The sequence below is a fragment of the Chelonoidis abingdonii genome, chromosome 6, assembly GCF_003597395.2.
Source record: "Chelonoidis abingdonii isolate Lonesome George chromosome 6, CheloAbing_2.0, whole genome shotgun sequence".
In the NCBI taxonomy this organism is placed as follows: domain Eukaryota; kingdom Metazoa; phylum Chordata; order Testudines; family Testudinidae; genus Chelonoidis; species Chelonoidis abingdonii.
Window position 1 is genome coordinate 73,549,354 of NC_133774.1, and position 15,321 is coordinate 73,564,674.

General features: G+C 39.5%; 1 protein-coding gene across 4 annotated transcripts in view; it reads left to right on the top strand.

Moving 5' to 3' along the window:
- YTHDC2 (YTH N6-methyladenosine RNA binding protein C2) overlaps window positions 1-5,863 on the top strand; it is a 45,255-nt gene extending 39,392 nt beyond the window's left edge. For 2 of the 4 annotated variants that reach the window (XM_032783738.2, XM_032783737.2), the window contains exons 28-30: window positions 546-728; window positions 4,076-4,183; window positions 4,371-4,458. In XM_032783738.2, the coding sequence (XP_032639629.1) occupies window positions 546-728; window positions 4,076-4,156 (264 nt within the window). In that variant the 3' untranslated portion in view covers window positions 4,157-4,183; window positions 4,371-4,458. Of the gene's footprint in view, window positions 1-545; window positions 729-4,075; window positions 4,184-4,370 lie in introns of all 4 variants that reach the window. The other 2 variants (XM_032783734.2, XM_032783735.2) reach the window with 2 other exon arrangements.
- Window positions 5,864-15,321: the final 9,458 nt, after the last annotated feature.

Below are 15,321 nucleotides of genomic sequence, written 5' to 3' on the forward strand. Positions count from 1 at the left end.
TTCCAGTACATGGAACAGATTTTTGTAACTACATTTTTTTTTTTTTTTTTTTTGAAGATCATTAAATGCTTTCCATGTAACTATACATCTTGTTGATTATTTCTGTCTTTTGAATAAGGAAAGAAAAATAGTGCTGGATGAGGTGTTTAAGTATGTTGAGTTGTTCAGCTTCATTAAATATGAAAATTCTAATACCCCAGTATACAAATCGACGATTCTAATCAAAAAATCCCACTCATGTGCACCAGGACACATGAATTGCATATGGAAAAATTTGATTGATTCCTCTATTTAACTGTTCTATACCTCTTTTTTTTCTCATCTGGAAAAGGAGTAAAATATATTTGTGTGCCTCATGGGGATGAGGTGAAGGATTGATGTTTGAGTGAAGTGCTTTGTACCTTTAATCCAAGAATGTCAATGTAAATACAAATGAATATTTTATTCCAAGATGGAAGGCTATTATTTGATTATATACAACCTGATTAGCTTCGTCTTTCAGTTAAATATATGTTGTTTCCCTTTTATTTTATATTTTCCCACAGGGTTTTGCTAGAATGTCTTCAGAGATAGGACGTGAGAAAAGTCAGGACTGGGGCTCTACAGGCTTGGGAGGAGTGTTTAAGGTGGAGTGGATCCGGAAAGAAAGTCTTCCCTTTCAGTTTGCACACCACTTACTCAACCCTTGGAATGATAATAAGAAAGTACAAATTAGCAGAGATGGCCAGGTAGCATTTATTCTCATTTGAAATACGTTTACACTATTCAGTGTTGAATATATTCTGTACTTAAAAGGATATTGCTGGGATGATTTTTATGGTTTCATTACTCTCTATTTTGTGTAACAATGCATGTTGTTTTTTTTTTCTTTTATGATTTCTCTTTCCTATCTGGTAAACTTCAATTCAGGTTATTGGCACACTGAGTTGTGTTACCAGTAACTTACTAAAGGCTTTGCTGTAAGGTTTTCTAGGTAAGAAGGAGGAGCCTCTCTTCAAAAGAAGTTTGAAATCTTCAGTATAGAGCAGAAGACTGATATTGCAGAAGCAATACTAATTTATCATTCCCAATGTGTTTAACCCATGTATTTAAAAACTGTAAAGAACACCATCTCACAATGAATTATACATGCTATAAAGCCTCTGTTTTTTTGGTTAAAAGAAATGTCTCTAAACCAATCAAGTCAGGGTATCTTCTTGCATGAAATGGAAATATAAATGTACTTGTTACTGAGTATTTATGAAAGGGAAGGCAATCATAAAATATAGGTCTTTTGAACACTTTCTGCTACATGCTTGACTGTAATATTTTAAACGATGATAATGTCAAAAAGGAAATGGCAGGTAATTTGATTACTTCATGAACTGTGGGAATGGACTTGGAGAGGATTTTTAGCACATCTGATTTTGTTAGAAATTGACTAGCTGTGATTTTATTCAGATGTATAGTGCATTAAAATTGTCATCTAATGCTGTCCTCCAAAAGCCTGTAAATTTGTGCCAGTTGTTGTATCTACATGGCAATTTACTTTAAAAAAAAAAAAAAAAATAGATCCTTATGCTCTAGCAACTCATCTGTCCTAAAGAGAGAGTGGTTTTATGTTACTCATACACATTATATTGCTAAGATGGTAGTCAGAAATCCTCTGGAATTACTCCTTCTCCTGCACTGTTTTGCCTTGCCTTTATGTGCTGCTTGGTTGAAGCTTGTTCTGAATTGGGGTTGTTTGTTTTTATACAGAGTAAATAGGCTTATAAAATCCAGCCAACTTTTAGTTTAATTTGAAAACAACAAAGTCGGTTTGCCCATGTCCAAGAGAACCTCAGTTTATTGGAAACTAACTTGCTTTTCACAGTGTTTAAGAGGGCCACAACTTGAGAGGAATTTGCAACATACTCAGATTTGTCAGCAATGATGGTTAAAGTCTCTCTCACCCAAAGAAGATTCAAAGCTGAGATCTTGAGTTTTTTGTATAGTTTTTGTAGACTGTATCACTGTCTTGAGAGAGAGTTGATGGGTGGGGTTTGATTCTCTCTGGCCTCAATTCTCCAGACTGAGGCCACAAGCGACTAGAGGTATCAAATGTGTACTTTGCTGGGGACCATTGCACCAGCCAAAATGACCGTAGTTGATGGTGTTGCCCCAGGCATCATGTAGTGAATTTCCCAGATCTGGCTCAATCCTGCGAATCCATGAATATCTGGGATGGTCCCATGGGCAGTATCAAGGCATGCAACCCTTCACGAGTTGATGGAGGATTTGATAGCATAGTGTGCTGGAGTGTTTTTGTCCATTCTGACAATGTGGCCAAAGAGCATGCAATGCTGCTTTTGAATATAATGAGCAATTGAAGGAAAGCCAGATCTTTGCAAGTCTGTCACATCTGATGCGAAGTCAAACCACTTTATGCTCAGGTTTTTACAGCACATATGGGATGCTTCTAGGGTCCGCATAGCAATACAGGCAGTACACGAGTTTGAAAGATCCTGAACTTTGTCTCAGCCCAAAGATGTTTTGTGTCCATAAGTACGACATGGACTTGAGATAACTTGTGGAGAATTCCCCCCGTGCAGGGAAACTTGCCACTGACAGAGAACCTGTGGAGGCAACTTTGCTACCTCCTGTACTCAGCTATCCCCACTCCCCTAGTTCTGAGGGTGAATTATGTCAACAGGATGGGATGGGAGGGGAAGGAGTGTGGCAGAATGGAGCTCTACAAATCCTTATGCCAGTGTCCTTATACCAATGGAGCTTGGTAGCACAAATTGGTGAACTGTAACCAGTTCCTTATGCCTCACTGTCCATTCATCTGAACTGTTGTTGAACGGAGTGGAGCATATGGACTCTAATTCTTTACATCTGTGTTCTTTTTTTCAGTTGTACTTAGTGTTCTTTTGTATACACTAATGCTGTGTGAGAGTGTTAGGATTGCTCTTTATAAGTATATCAGAGGGATAAATATTAGGGAGGGAGAGGAATTATTTAAGCTTAGTGCCAATGTGGACACAAGAACAAATGGATATAAACTGGACACTAGGAAGTTTAGACTTGAAATTAGATGAATGGTTTCTAACTTTAGAGCGTGAAATTCTGGAACAGCCTTCCAAGGGGAGTAGTGGGGGCAAAAGACATATCTGGCTTTAAGACTAAGCTTGATAAGTTTATGGAGGGGATGGTACGATGGGATAGCCAATTTTGGCAATTAATTTGGCAACTGATCTTTGATTATCATCAGGTAAGTATGCCCAGTGGTCTGTGATGGGATGTTAGATGGGTTGGGATCTGAGTTACTACAAAGAATTTTTTCCTGGTGCTGCCTGGTGGTCTTGCCCACATACTCAGGTTTAACTGTCGCCATTTGGGGTCGGGAAGGATTTCTCCAGGCAGAATGCAGAGCCCTGAGAGGTTTTTCGCCTTCCTCTTCAGCATGGGGCACGGTCACTTGCTGGAGGATTCTCTGCAGTTTGAGGGTCTTCAAACCACAATTTGAGGACTTCATGTACTCAGACATAGGTTAGGGGTTTGTTACAGGAGTGGGTGGGTGAGATTCTGTGGCCTGTATGGTGGCAGGAGGTCAGACTAGATGTCATGATAGCCCTTCTGACCTTAAAGTCTATGAGTTCTCTATCAGGTGTAGCAAGAAAGAGTCCTGACCACTATTCATGGAGGAAACACATAAACAGTCTGAATCCAGTTTTATCTCAGAATTCTGAGAATACAGCCACATGGACATTTTACCATTTTACCTTTGCTTTTTTGGCTGATCCAGGCTAGGTTGTATTCTCAACTTTTCTATTGTACTATAAAGGTTCTTATACCACACTTATCACCATAGTATTTGAGTATCTAACATGATGATTTCTGTAATATATTTGTTGAACACCTGTATCTGAGTGTACTTAATATGTCTTAATAGCAAATGGGATTCGCTCTTTCAAACAAAACAAAAAACAAACACTGCTAATTTTATCTTTACTTCCATCTCTGTAGTTGGCTTTTTTGTATCGTGGTCATCCTGTAACATTCCTCTTAAGTTAAGCAACACATTTAATGCTTGCTTTCTTCTGGTCTGCAGGAATTGGAACCACAGGTTGGAGAACAGTTGCTACAGCTTTGGGATCGTATTCCTTTAGGAGAGAAAAACACAACTGATTGATTGACAATATACAGTAACACACTAGAGGTATTATACTGACGTGCAAAGTCATATTTTTCTTGTGATAGATCATCAGTAAACTTTTCCTGGTCTTTATACTATGTGTTTTCACCATAGTTAATGGTAACTATCAGAGAAAAAAGCTGCTGCTTAGTTTTGTTGGAGAAAGGATAGATTAAGAAAATTAAAATAATCTTTTTTCCTCTAATTTTAGAGTTCTGCACGCCGAGACACATCTGTTTTATAACCACTAGAACCAGCACTGCTCAGCACCTATACAAATAGAAGAGGGGGAAAGCCATGTAGTGAAATGGGCTGTTGGAATTGATACCATTTCTCTAATGTTAGCATCATAAAAATAAAACGGAGCAGGTTTTCAGTAAGCTAATAGTAATAAGTGTGATAACAGCATTTTGCTATTGTGGTTTTGACTGAATGAAAAATGATATATGTTTTATTTGTGTGGCGTTCAGTGTGCAATTTATGTCTGAACAATTTTGAAACTTTAAATATTAAGTTTACTACAATGGAGCAGGCTGAAGTTGCTGGTGGTTTTTAAATAGTACAGTAGGCATCAGATAGACCCTTTCCTTTCAGAACAGCCCAATGCAACAGAAGGTTTGGGAGCAACTAGTATTAATTAGTCTTAGAATTTCACATTTTATTGTTTAGTTCTTGAGAACAGTATTTTCCAGATGTAGTTGTTGAAGATTTCTCAACTTAGATGCTTAAGGCTACTTTTATTATTGGGGTAGAGCAGGATATATGCTGACAACTGATGGGGCAGACGGTGCACCTCCTAGCTAAATACAAATTGCATTTAAATTTGCAGCATGAATGGACAGAGAAGGAAGGTTCTCCCTTGCCTGAAGGTTGTTCCAGAGTAAGTTTCCAGTCCCCACTATCTTTTTAATCTGTGTACCCCATAATTCCCTCTTCATAAAATGGATTCTTCCCTCATGGCTACTTATTTCTCATCTGTACAGCAGTAAGCAAAAGTCAATAAACTTTTTCAAAGGCTGAAGCCAAAGGCAAAAACCTTGGGTTCCAGCAAGTAGCATCTTTTGCTCAAGACCTAATCTTCCAACTGCTCTCTTTTCCGACCGGCACATATGCTTTTGTATTGTTGTATATGTACATAGGGACCCATACTGTGTTACTTGACTTTTAAGTATATACATGAAGTTCCTGCACTGCTTTGATGGGGAAGATGGAAGGCTAGCAATTCAGCGATATCTTTCACTGAACTTCAAGTAGAATAGATAGCATACTTTCCTCTTAACACTCATTATTCTTTAGGGAAGATATGTAATCTTAAAACTTTGGAAAGGACTAGAGTTCTATACTTTAAAACATTCACAAGAGAGAGAAAAATCATGAGTGGCTTTAACAGCAGGGAAAAGAGAATATAAGAAAATCCTTCTGTTTTATCTGTGGGAACATTGATACATTACATCAGCTAAGGTATTCTGGATGCCTACTGACTTCTACATGAGTTTTTATTCTTAACTTAAATTTTTTGTGCGTACATTTGACACACTTGGTTTGAGATCACCTGCAATTAAATTCTACTGTACATCATTGTAATTACATTTTTTCTTGTTAAATTTTACTAATGATGACTTCAGTTTCATATTATGCATTTAACGGTTTAGTGTTTTGAAATTAGAAATAAGGAATTTCTGGAATAAAGTTGTTTCAGTTTTAGCTTTGTGATGTCTTCAAATCATTAGCCCTTGTGTATATGGAGTAGATGATCTTAGTAAAAATAATATTTGACCAAATTAAATGTAAATACTACAGTGAGTACAAAAACACATATTTTAAAAATGCAGTGTATTATATAGAAAGTAAAACTAATTTAAGTAAATGTATTGAATCCTTCTTAGGTGTGGGAGAAGTTAAGTGAATTATGAACTATGATGTCTTAGAGCACAGTGTAAAATATTTTGAATCAGGAATGAGTAGTAATTTCCAGAATGACCACACTTCCTGCAGTTGTCTATATCTTTCATCTCAATTTATGGGACAATGCTGCAAATGGAGTTTAGAGCCAGCTTTGGACATCAGGATGAGTTTTTCCATTGTGTTTTTAGCATGCCATCTCTGCTAATCCCTACAAAACCAGAGTAATTCAGTGCTGATAGAGAGAGGACACTGGAGCTAAATTCTATTTATCTTGTGAGAAGAAGAAATTCTAGAAATTCTGCCTCTAGTAAGAAGACAATTTACTGGTCCAGTGATCTTGACTTTATTATTTTCTGGATGTATTTTATTTTATTTTATTTATTTATTTTCATTTTTCCATGGAAGTAGCAAAACCGCTTCCTTTCTTGTAGTCTCTTTATGGATATTAGTTCCGGGCATTCACTGTTTGTGTCTCAGAGGGAAAACTGAACTCCAGCCTCAGGCAGGACAAAATAAAAAATGAGTAATGGCTTGAGTACCAAGATCATAGGTAAATAGGGCTTGTCCCATAAAGAAGCTATGAGTATAGGTGTCAAAGTTCCTTCCCCACTCTGAACTTTAGGGTACAGATATGAGGACCTACATGGACACTTTTAAGCTTAATTACTAGCTTAGATCTGGTACACTGCCACCATCTAGAATTCCAGTGTCTGGAGCACTTTCTGCCCCCCTAAAACTTTCCCCTCCCTGGGATGCCTTGAGGGACTTCACCAATTCCCTGGTGAACACAGATCCAAATCCCTTGGATCTTAAAACAAGAAGAAATTAACCATCCCCCTTCCTTTCCCCCCACCAATCCCTGGTGAGTCCAGATCCAAATCCCTTGGATCTTAAAACAAGAAGAAATTAACCATCCCCCTTTCTTTTCCCCCACCATGTTCCCTTGGTGAGTCTCAGGATCGCAATCCCTTGTGACTCTGTAAACAAGGAAAAATCAATCAGTTCTTAAAGGAAAGCTTAGTTAAAGAAAAGAAAAAGTAAAAATACATCTCTAAATCAGGGATGGAAAATACTTTACAGGGTTATCAGATTCATATAGCCCAGAGGACCCCCTCTAGCCTTAGGTTCAAAGTTACAGCAAACAGAGGTAAAATCCTCTCAGCAAAAAAAGGAACATTTACAAGTGGGGAAACATAAGACCTAACACGCCTTGCCTGCTTAACTTACAGTTTGAAACACGAGGACTGATTTCGAAATTTGAGAGCCTGGATTGACGTTTCTGTCCCTCTAGTCCCCAGAGCGAACCAACCCCCAAAACAAGAGCAAAACAAATTACTTCGTCACCAATTTGGAAGTCTTGTCTCCCCCCATTGGTCCTCTGGTCAGGTGTCAGCCAGGTTTACTGAGCTTCTTAACCCTTTACAGGTAAAAGAGACATTAACCCTTAACTATCTGTTTATGACAATAGGTAGGGGAGGGGTCTTGAGCAACCTGATGGGTACTACAATAGCTGTTGTGACATGAGGATGCAAAGGAGTTAAAACCTCTAATTCATACATCTGTAAGGTCACTGTTACAGTATATCAGTAATAATAATAAAATGCTTCCCAATGGTTTATAAGGTCACTTTAACATGAGAGATAGAAAATCAAGTAATAGTGAATAGTTAGCGATTTGTTAATGCTCAGCCTGACATGCAGCAAAAGTAATTGTGGTATGGTCTGTGGAGGGGATGGTAAATACCTTTGCAATAAATAACAGTACAAGTTGATACAGGCAAAAACTTCCAGCAGAGTCCTCTACTAGATCCAAATGTCTTCAATCTTTACCACTGAAGAAGCTAAGTTATTGAGAGAGGGAAGTTTGGAAGACTGAACATTGTGATTTGTGGTGGTCTCCTTTTGCTGTTCAAAGTCACTTGCAGGCATTTGTGTATTTCTAAATAAAAATAAAGGAGGAGGGTTTATTAATCCTGACTGTCAATCATTTTCTCACCTAAATTAGATAACTACTCTTTCAAGTCGAAGTAATTTAGTTTGATAGCACAAATATTTAAATATAGGATGTTAAATTGCGTGATGGAAATTAGTTTCCAGTACATTCACACAAATAATCTTGATGTTTAGACCAGGGGCCTGAATTTTAGCCCGGCCTTTGCTTGGACTCCTCCATAAGACTCACTTTAGGATCTCAAGGATTGTCTACATTAGAATGTTCCACTGGTGGAACTGTCCTATTAGTGGGAAGTGCGATGACCCTATACCCAAATTCTCTTATTTATGGTTCTCCACACATTTGTCCATTTTAAGTTACCCTAGGGCGTTCATTGATGTAATCCCAGCCTGGACATTCCTCCCCCCCTTATCCCCACATCTAAGGTAACTGAATTGCTACAAACAATATTCTGCAACATGGGACAGTAGCAGGAAGTGGTCTGTCTGGTCATCTTTGTATATTCCACTGCTTTGGGGTCATGTCAGCTGTATATCAACCACCACCTCAGATCCTACTGGCTCAAACATGAGCACTGGAGGCATTTTGGTGGGGGGGAGCATTCTACTTTTCAGAGCCTGCGTACTGATTTTTTTTTTATCACTAAACTTTTTAATAGATCCAGAAAGATATGCAAAGTAATCTTCATTGCTTTGTGGGGCAAGAACCACATCTTGTTCCAGATACTGATGTGAAGCAGGGGCTTCAGTCCAGGTCTCCCTACTCCCTGGTGTTCTAATTTGTATAAAATATTTAAATATTAGTTGGAGTAGAGACTGGAACCTTGGTCTCCTAGGAGATTGTCCTAACTGCTGGTCTGTAGTCATTCTTTCTCTGGCCTAATGCTTATTTAAGTATTTTATGCAGAGTGAAACAGCCTCAACAAGAAAGATTGAGACCCACCCCAGAATACCCTATAGCTCAGTGGTTAGGACACTTGCCTGGGAGAAGGGAAACCTGGGTTCAAGAACATTCTCTACAACAGACAGTGTGGGGATTTGAGCCTGTGTCCCCTACATGCTGGGTGAGTACACTAACCACTGAACTATTGGATATAAAGGGGCACCACCACCTCAGTGTTTTGCAAGAAAGGACTGATCTGGCTTAGTGCCCAGCTCCAGAAGGGTTCATGGTAAATCTGAAGTAGAGCTGGGTGCTTCCTGTTAGGCATCTAACTCCCTGTGGTGGTGGGGTTTATGCCCTGCTCCTCTCCTCAGCAATCTTTATTGGCTAACTTAGGCAGCCCCCTGCTCAGCTTGCTGGCTTCTTTGAATGGCATGTAGGGTGCTTAACTCTTCTCATGCATTATATAGGGACCCTGCATGCCTAACTTGGGGCTGAGGATTCCACTTGGTGGAAGGGTACCTAAAAATTAAGTGTTGCAACTTTAAGTCTATGTCCCCTTTGGGTTTAGCCCACTGGAGGTGGGAGAAGGAGAAATTCTTCTTGAGGATGAAGTTATCTCCAACCTCTTCCCATGTGATAGCCAGAACCCTGGTTTGGACGCTGTCGACCAGGATCTGTTCTGGTGCAGACTTAGACCCAGCGGCATATGGTGGCCTTGCCAGAGATAGTGGAGTTTGAGACCAGAGGTCCTCATCCAGTGAGCAAGTTATTTTTATTGTGGCCCTTTTGAGCCAGTTAGGGGGATTTGATCCAGCTAGGAGGTCTGTGGGGATATTACTTGTGGATTTGCATGGCTACCACTATTACAGATGGTAAAAAGGCAAATACAGTTCTGCCTTTGTGTCCATCCCTGGTTCTCCTTCATTGCTGCTCTACCACCTCTACTGTTTCCCCTCCTCACTAGTGGCAAATGGACCACTCACCAACTGCTAGGATGACCAGATGTCCTGATTTTAAAGGGACAGTCTTGATATTCGGGGCTGCTTCTTATATAGATGCCCACTACCCCCCACTCCCTGTCCTGATTTTTCACACTTATTGTCTGGTCACATTACCTGCTTACTACTATTTTGGCTTAGTTGACTCCTCCCCTTCCATCTCAAATCACTGTCCTTCCCTCCCTTCTGTGCACCATATGGTCTCATTGAATTGTGACGGACACTGGAGTAGTATAACGCAAATACTATCAAATAGCAGTTCTTTGGGACAGGGTTGGTCTGTCTGGCCTGTGCATGATACAAGTTGGAAGTCTGTATAATATAACACTGGTATAGTGTGTGCTGGCCCTTAGTGTCATGTGACTTTCATATAGTTGACAGCCTTAGGGACTCTATCTGAATATATAGGCTTGAAAATCTGTAGAGGTTCTTTCCAGCATAGCTGACCAGCTTGAAGTGGCTGTAAGACCTACTGTACAAGAAATAGACTGAAATCTTGTAGCCACGGAGGAGGTCAATGTCATCTCAATTTGAAATTCATGTTTTAAGACAATTGTAAAGTGTCAATCAATAAAATATACACATTAGCCTGTGTTAATCTTATTTCACCCCTATTTTACCCTCTTCTTTCCACTTGTTTTATCTTAAATTGTGAAATCTTTAGGACATAGTGTCTGCCTATGAGCTTGTACTATGGTTGCACAAAGAGACATCCATCTAATAGGGAGTCTTTTGAATACTACCACAAAAACTATAATGTGTTTGAAAGACCTGCAATGAGAATTTAGCTGAATCCAGATAATCTTAGTGAGCTAATCTTCATGGTCCAGTTTGAGGAAATTGAACTTTGGGAACTGAGAAGAGTTTACACATTATGAAGGAAATATTCTTTTCATAAAGAATACCCGGGACTGATATAACATCCATGCCAATTAAAGTGCAAGCTCATATATTTATTTGGGAAGAGCTCTATTAAAAGGCAGTGCTCACTGAGGCCAGGGAAGAATGTGACCTGGCACAATTTCTTCTACTCCTTGGGGCTGATGTTAATCCCAAAAAGGTATGCAGTTGAAGGCTGACAGTAGAAGGAAGTAAAAATTCCCTTCCATTGCACTTGCTCATTACCTTGACAATTTGACCTGGAAAATAGCCCTGAGATACAATTTTGCTGTAAGATAAGGTTATTGAATTCCAAATTTTGGAGATTAATTCTTGAAATTGTGATTTTGAAAGTGAAATTGTTAGGTCTCAAGTAGAGAGTGAAAATCTCTGCTTGTGTTTTCCTTTCAGTTTTTTGTTAGAGTAAGCTGTTGCAGGTAATCCTTAACCAGTTGCAGTGAGAGAAAAATGGTTCTCCTGTGCTGGGTTTTTCAGGTTGGTATAGAACACTAAAGTTACAAATGGGGAGACAAAATCTGTATGTTGCACTGCAAACAGTTCGCTCTTCTTTCAAAGCCTGAAATAAAGGTCACCTCTGGGCTGAAATATGGTGACTTTTAACAGTGCATGGTAGCACTGCATAATAGCTTACGCTGATTGTGAAAAACACGGTATCATGTTGAAACTGAAGGGGACATCCACAGAAGCAGAATTTAATTTCAGTGTAGCCAAACCCCTGGACTGAATACCCCTACAAACTATGGACACTGTGATAAATCTAAAGAAGGTTTTGATCTGAGTAGTAAATAAAGATACTTACGAACAAGCAGACTGACACTTGCTGAATCACTAACACCACTTTCTGCAGCATATCGAGGGTTCTTACAGACCTCCTATGCAAGGATTGACCCAGCTCAGTTTGAGAGCTAGCAGAATTGCATCACAAGGCAGTAACAGTGAAACATGGTTCTTATACAAAGTAGGACATGGACTGAGGCCTGTAAGTTGTTTGTTTGGATTGACCATGCTATCTTTTCATTTTGACTTTTTTTGGAGCTAAAATTGACTATCTATCTGAATTTTAGTCACATGGTTAAACTTCAAAACCTCATATATAAAATTACACCCATTAGCTGTAAACATCCTTGCTTTAAGATGTTAATTTATTTTTTTAATTTATATTTGTGTGGTCAACTAAGACATTTTTGTCAACTTTATTGTTAAACCAAGTAGGTGTATATCATGAACCAGCTTGCTCATGGAAACTTCCACATACATATAAGTTGATGATGATGTACAGTAGATGTGTGAGGTAGGGGAAGGTGGCTGTATGCATAATACAGCTTTCCACGTGCATCACCATCTTCATTTAATTAAAATGATGCTATTAGGGTGTTCCATTCATTGTGGTCATCTAATTAAATTATGCTTAGTGGTGTATTGCAAAAAATCTTACTATAGTCTTTTCACAGTTCCAGTGTCTAGTAGAGATATAAAGTTGTATAAATTTTAAAATGCAAAATATTTGGTTTATATGTTTATCATGTTTGGTTCCCCCTATAAATAGCATTCTGAATAAAGAAAGAGCTAAACTGTGACCCCAGGTGCCCATCAATGTCAAGTGGCAAAGGTCCCCCTCATACTGTAACTCATGTTAAGCCTGACACACTCACCTTACATGACACCTTTATATATTATGACAACAGTGTGTTGGGGCAGTATCATTTGTAAACTGGTGATACATTGGTCCCAAAAATCACTGTGTGGATTGTGCACAGTGAGTTATAGATGTGTACTGGAAATACATTCTTAAAATGTGGTTTTTGGGGACAGAACATGCACCTACCCTGCCCTAGACCTACCTGTCTGGCTTGGTAACAGGCAGAGGCAATAGAAGTACATTTACATATATGCTAAAGCTAAACAAAGCCATCCAGCTAAATAAGAGGGGGAGAGGACTGTTCAGCAATCACATAGAGGGACAGAATCTGCACCCCAGGAAGCTTTTCTGGTTCTTGCAATAGAGACAATAGACTTTGGGTAATATTAAGGGGGTCAAAGAGTCATTTAATTATCCATCACTTAGGGAAGAAAGGGAACCGCACTCTTTGATTCTGAAAACATTGGGTTCCTTAGTCTTGCGGGCTAGGGATGTTGGCCAGAGGCACTAACTCTGTGGGTGCTCCGGGGCTGGAGCACCCATGGGGAAAAACTAGTGGGTGCTCTGCACCCACTGGCAGGCCCTCCCCCCACCTGAGCGGGTCTTGTCCCCGCTCCTCCTTCTCCCTCCCAGTGCTACTTGCCCTCCGCTGCCTAACAGCTGTTTGGCAGTGCTTAGGACTTTCTGGGAGGGAGGGGATGCGGCATGCTCAGGGGAGACAAGGAGGTAGGGGACTTGGGGGAAGGGGGTGGAATGAGGGGAAGGAAGTGGGGTGGGGACTTTGTGGAAGGGGTGGAATGGGGGTGGGGTGAGGTAGTGCAGGGGTGGGAAGAGGTGGGGCAGGGGTGAGGCTAGGGATGGGGGGGCTCAAGCACCCACTGGGCAGAGAGGAAGTCAGCGCCTATGATGTTGGCAACTTGATGTAAGTAAGATAAATGCTTAGGCAAAGATTGTAACTTGCTAAGATTAAGTTTTAGACATTAGAAAGCATATTTTTGAAGAGGTAAACAAAAAGTTCATGACAATATTTATCAAACTGATTTTCTTAACTATAAAAGTTAACTTTTTCAAACATTTAATTGCACTCTGTTAGCACAGCCCATATCAATTTAGTATTAATATCTATTTATGCAGCCGTCTGTCTGCTGAGTTCCTTGTTCCTTCCGTTACTTCCTTTCATTACTTCCTTGTTATGACAGCACAACATCCATGAGGACTATTTTTGTTCTATTTTCTTTAATATTGCTATTATATATATTTAATAATAATTGCCATGATAACCTGTTGCTGTTTCAGGTGCTCCTGCTGCTAGCTCTTCCCTCTGCTGCTGAAACATATTGCTACCTCTGTTAACTTGGACTATGTCTACACTTAAAATGCTACAGTGATGCAGCTACAGCACCGTAGCACTTTGTTGTAGACACTCACTACAGCTATGGGAAGGGTTCTCTTGTTGCTGTTAATCCACTTCCTCAAGAAGTGATATCTAGGTCAATGGACAAATTCTTCCATCAGTCTATCCTCCATGAACTTGCCTAATTCTCTGAAGAAGCCCGTTATAGATTTGGCCTTCACAGCATCCCCTGGCAAAGAGTTCCACAGGTTGACTGCATTGCGTTAAATAGTACTTCCTTTTGTTTATTTTAAACCTGCTGCCTATTAATTTAATTGGGTGACCCCTGGTTCTTGTGTTATGTGAAGAAGTAAATAACGCTTCCTTATTCACTTTCTTGACACCATTCACAATTGTATAGACCTCTATTGTATTCCCTCTTAGTCATCTCTTTCCAATGATGAAAAATCCCAGTCTTTTAAATTTCTCCTCCTACTGAAACTGTTCCATACCCTTTTTGTTGCCATTTTCTCTACCTTTTCCAATTCTAATATATTTTTTTTTGAGATGGGGGTAACCAGAACTGCACGCAGTATTCAAGATGTAGTGTACCATGGATTTATAGAGACATTATGATATTTTCTGCCTTATTATCTATCCCTTTCCTAATGGTTCCTAACATTGTTAGCTTTTTTGACAGCCACTGCACATTGAGTGGACTTTTTTGAGAACTATACACAATGATTCCAAGATCACTTTCTTGAGTGGTAACAGCCAATTTAGACCTCATCATTATATATGTATAGTTGGCTTTATATTTTCCAATGTGCATTACTTTGAATTTATCAACATTAAATTTTGTAGGCCATTTTGTTGCCCAGTCATCCAGTTTTGAGATCTCTTTATAACTCTTCACAGGGCCGGCCCACAACATTTTGGTACCTGAGGTGGGAAGCTCAAATGACTCCCCCATATCCCCTCGCTTGGGCCAAAACTTTGAAAGGTCTCAGTTCTGCCTTCTTCCTCTTCTGCTCCTTTCATGGTACTGCTGTGCTACCTACCCCAATAAAGGAGAACTAACAACTTAAAATGCCACGTTCAAAAATTTAAAGTAACACTTAACTTTCAAATGCCTGAACAGCAAATGTGACTTTTGTTGTCTGTATAGTAAACGCTGGCTTTTTTATCTGTTTGAATAATCAAAGTAGTGCATTTGTGCTTTCTTGGTTGCAAAGATTTGAACTGCTTCCTGCTGAAGGTCCACAGTCTGGGCTAGCTCATGCTCTATTGAGATAGTTGCAAGGCTGACCGCCACTCCTGTGTCATTGTGGAGTGTAGGTGTGTTTTTATTAACTTCAGCTTGGAGAAGCTGTGTTCTCCACTGGCAACTGTTACAGGAAGTGTTAGAAGAATGCACAGAGCAACAAAAGTGTTTGGAAAGAGAGTGGTCATCTTATTTGTGCACATATATTCAAGAACAGCCTTTGGAGTTGATCCTGCTTAAATGTATCTTGAAAGGGCTTTCAGTTCATCACCTAACACTTGCATC